Source organism: Monopterus albus, unplaced genomic scaffold, assembly GCF_001952655.1.
Source record: "Monopterus albus unplaced genomic scaffold, M_albus_1.0 scaffold251.1, whole genome shotgun sequence".
Lineage (NCBI taxonomy): Eukaryota > Metazoa > Chordata > Actinopteri > Synbranchiformes > Synbranchidae > Monopterus > Monopterus albus.
In genome coordinates, this window is record NW_018128131.1 from 583851 (window position 1) to 587258 (window position 3408).

Below are 3408 nucleotides of genomic sequence, written 5' to 3' on the forward strand. Positions count from 1 at the left end.
AAAATAAGAAAGAAATGTATGTCTCATGTACAGGTACATGCAAAAAGAGGCAAAGATTAGATGCAACAGTCAGATGTCTCCTCCTGATAAGTGAAACATTTAGAATGATTTTATTTAACCCTTGTGCTCTGTTCGGGTCTGTGGGACCCGGAGTCACTTGTCACCTTAAATAAGACAATAGCACAAGGGTTAAAAACTAAATCAAAATAAAGTACACAGAAATACAAAAATGTAACATTAATGACTACAGGTTGTAAATTAAACTTGAAAACATGCTCTGTAAAATGCATTTGTCACATAAAAAATATAGACTTAATACATAATTGAAGTTACAATCAGTGTTACAGTAGATAAAATACTGTGAAAACAATAAAGAATGCAGAATTATAAAAGATAAAATGACATGACTACAGGTTGTAAATTAAAGTTTTCACCTACACTGGCAGCAACCACTAAACTAAAGTGACATTTCACTCCACAGAAGAAAAGAGACCGACACACGTCACCATGCAGATTTACCCAAAGCTCCTCCTCCTGTCAGTCCCTCTCAGTTTCAGTGCTGTATTAAACTGCTCCTCCACCACCTCCTCTCCTCATCCTCCAAACCCTCTGATCTGTCAGCAGTAAGCTCACTCTCCAAGTGACAAGGCCATTCTCAGCACACAGGGACAACATGCTGGGGACCCTCTGCGCTCTCATCACCGCTCTAACATGTAAGGAGGCTGACGTACTGCGGCGTTGACCTCATGTGGGATTCATCAGTCTGTGTGTTTCTCTTGACTCCATGTCCTCTTGTTGTTTCCAGGTGTGAGTGGTGTGACAGTGGTGACACAGAAGCCTCCTGTTATGACAGTGAGGAAAGGAGAGACAGCCACCATGGACTGTAACCTGGGGACTGTTACTGCTCATAGTGCTGTATGGCATAAACAGATTCCAGGAGGAGTTCCTCAGTATGTGCTGAAGTTTCATCATTCCTTTAGCTCTCCAACTTATGGCTCTGGGTTCTCCTCTCCCAAATTCACATCAAACCATCAGTCACAATCAGATTATCGTTTGATCATTAACAACATGGAGGAGGGAGACTCAGCAGTCTATTACTGTCACACATTCGACAACTTTGTTAACCAGTACGTATCACAGTGATTTACACTGTGACAAAAACCTCCTCACTAAACACTTCTGCTTTTTCACTTGGTTGATTCATCATCATGAGAGTAAACCTTACTGTGATGTCTTTGAGTTACATCTGTCATTATATACAGTATCTGTAAATATTATATCAATATGTTTAAAAGTAATAATGAATGGAAATTGCAAAGAAATTGAAAATTGATTAAAACATTTTAAAATAAATAAAATCATGTGATCATATCTATTAGATTTCTTGATGTTAACACCATAGTATGTTTAATAGATAATTATTGCAAGTACTGAAGTTATTTATACTGATGAAATGGACATCATCAGGTTTACAAACATCAATTTAAATCTATGTGATTATAGTCCCCAGCAGTGATAACAATATGATAACAAAATGGGTCAATTAAACAAAAAAAAACGTGTCTTCATGAATTTAACAACATATTTGTTTTAAAATTTGAAATACATCAAGTAAATATAACTTAATCATGAGCAGTGTTTGGTATAAATGAAACTCTTCACTTTATGCTGAGTTTGTAGCACCTTTCTCTGGCCTCTCACGATAAGATTTAAGCTGCGATGACGAATGTTTATCCACCAATACAGTATCCATATCACAGTCAAGTTGAATTGTCAGATAAATGCAGATAATTTGGTCTTTGTTCAGCTACGTGTGACAGAATAGACTCCTTTTTATATCATTTGTGGAATTAATTTAAAGGCTTTATTGCCTAAATTGCACCAACATGTGGATTTTCCATTGAGAGGAGATAAAACATTAGACTTGGTGTACACAACATGCAAGGAAGCATACAAGGCCTCCTCCCCTCCCCCACCTGGGTCTCTAATCACATCACCATCATGCTGAGACCTGCATACAGACCCAGATTGAGAACCATCAGACCAACACAAAAGGAGGTACGTGTGTGGCCGGAGGGGGCTTCCTATGCTCTGAAGGACTGTTTTAACACTACAGATTGGGATATTTTCAAACAAGCAGCCACTTATAACAACCATATAGACATAGAGGAATACACTGAGGCTGTCACCGCCTACATCACAAAATGCATTGTTGATGTTACTTACAGCAAAAACATCACTGTTCATGCCAACCAGAAGCCATGGCTGACAGATGAGGTTCACAGACTCCTGAGGGCTCAGGATGCAGCCTTTAGGGCCGGCAATACCGCAGGCCTAGTAACAGCAAGAGCCAACCTGTCCCGTGGAATCAGGGAGGCCAAATATCAATACAGCAAGAAAATATCTGGACACTTTAGCAACACCAGAGATGCACTGAGTCTCTGGCGGGTCATTCAAACCTTCACAGACTATAAACTCCCACCCCAGATTTGCCATAGTGACATCTCTCTGCTGAACAGCCTCAATGACTTTTCTGGCTGGTGAATGAAGATGAGGGAAGGCTAGCACCTGAGCCCGCTGAATCCATTGTTGGCCGGAGCATTCTGTTATGATTTAGTCCCTCTCACCAGGAGGGTGAGGGAGGGAGAACTGAGGTAAGACTCAAGAGTGCAGACCCAGGTGCTAGTAAAAATGGTTTAATGGTGGGATCACAAAAAGTAACAGAGTCAATGAATACATACAACCAGTGTCGGACAGAGATGGTTGAGGGGACCAGGACGAGCAGATGAGTAGACAAAACAATGACAGGAACCAGGAGAGTTAGAGGACTAGAATGGACAGGTGAGTAGACAGAATAACCAGGACGACTAGCGAACATATGCAGGGAAGCAGAGTAGCAATGAGAAAAAAAGAAATCAACTTACGCATATCTACACACATGAAAACATACCAAAGAAATCCACAGCACAGGAACTGTTAGCGTGGACATCGAAGTACACATGGCTAAACTCATGGGGAAAAAAAACACATAAAGATCCACAGCACAGGAACTGTCAGCACGGAAATCAAAAAGACCTATCACACATACAAACGAATACAGGTATGTCTATAGGATTTAGGTATAATACTCCGGTGAAGACGGAGCCTCTGCCAGAGGATTAAATAAAGGAGCAGGATATCATAGGAATGCACCCCAGCTGTGCGCACTTACAAACGAGTCACTCATTACTGAATGGAACACAGCTGAGGTGCCGATCCCGCAGGTCAAGAGAGAGAAAAAGGAGGAAGAGGGGCAGGCCGCGCCCAGTGGACCTGACAGCCGCTTTGAAACACAGAACAACACACTGGCACAGAAGACCACCCCTCCCCTGGGCGAGCAGGCTGTGTGTCTGTCCGCAGCCAGCATGA

The 3408-nt window shown here is 41.6% G+C and overlaps 1 gene segment (V, D, J or C); it reads left to right on the top strand.

Moving 5' to 3' along the window:
- Window positions 1-400: 400 nt before the first annotated feature.
- LOC109972253 (Ig kappa chain V-III region PC 2413-like) lies at window positions 401-1229 on the top strand. The segment is given in 2 exon segments: window positions 401-713; window positions 806-1229. Coding segments are annotated over 2 exon segments (378 nt in total).
- The last annotated feature ends 2179 nt before the right edge of the window (window positions 1230-3408 follow it).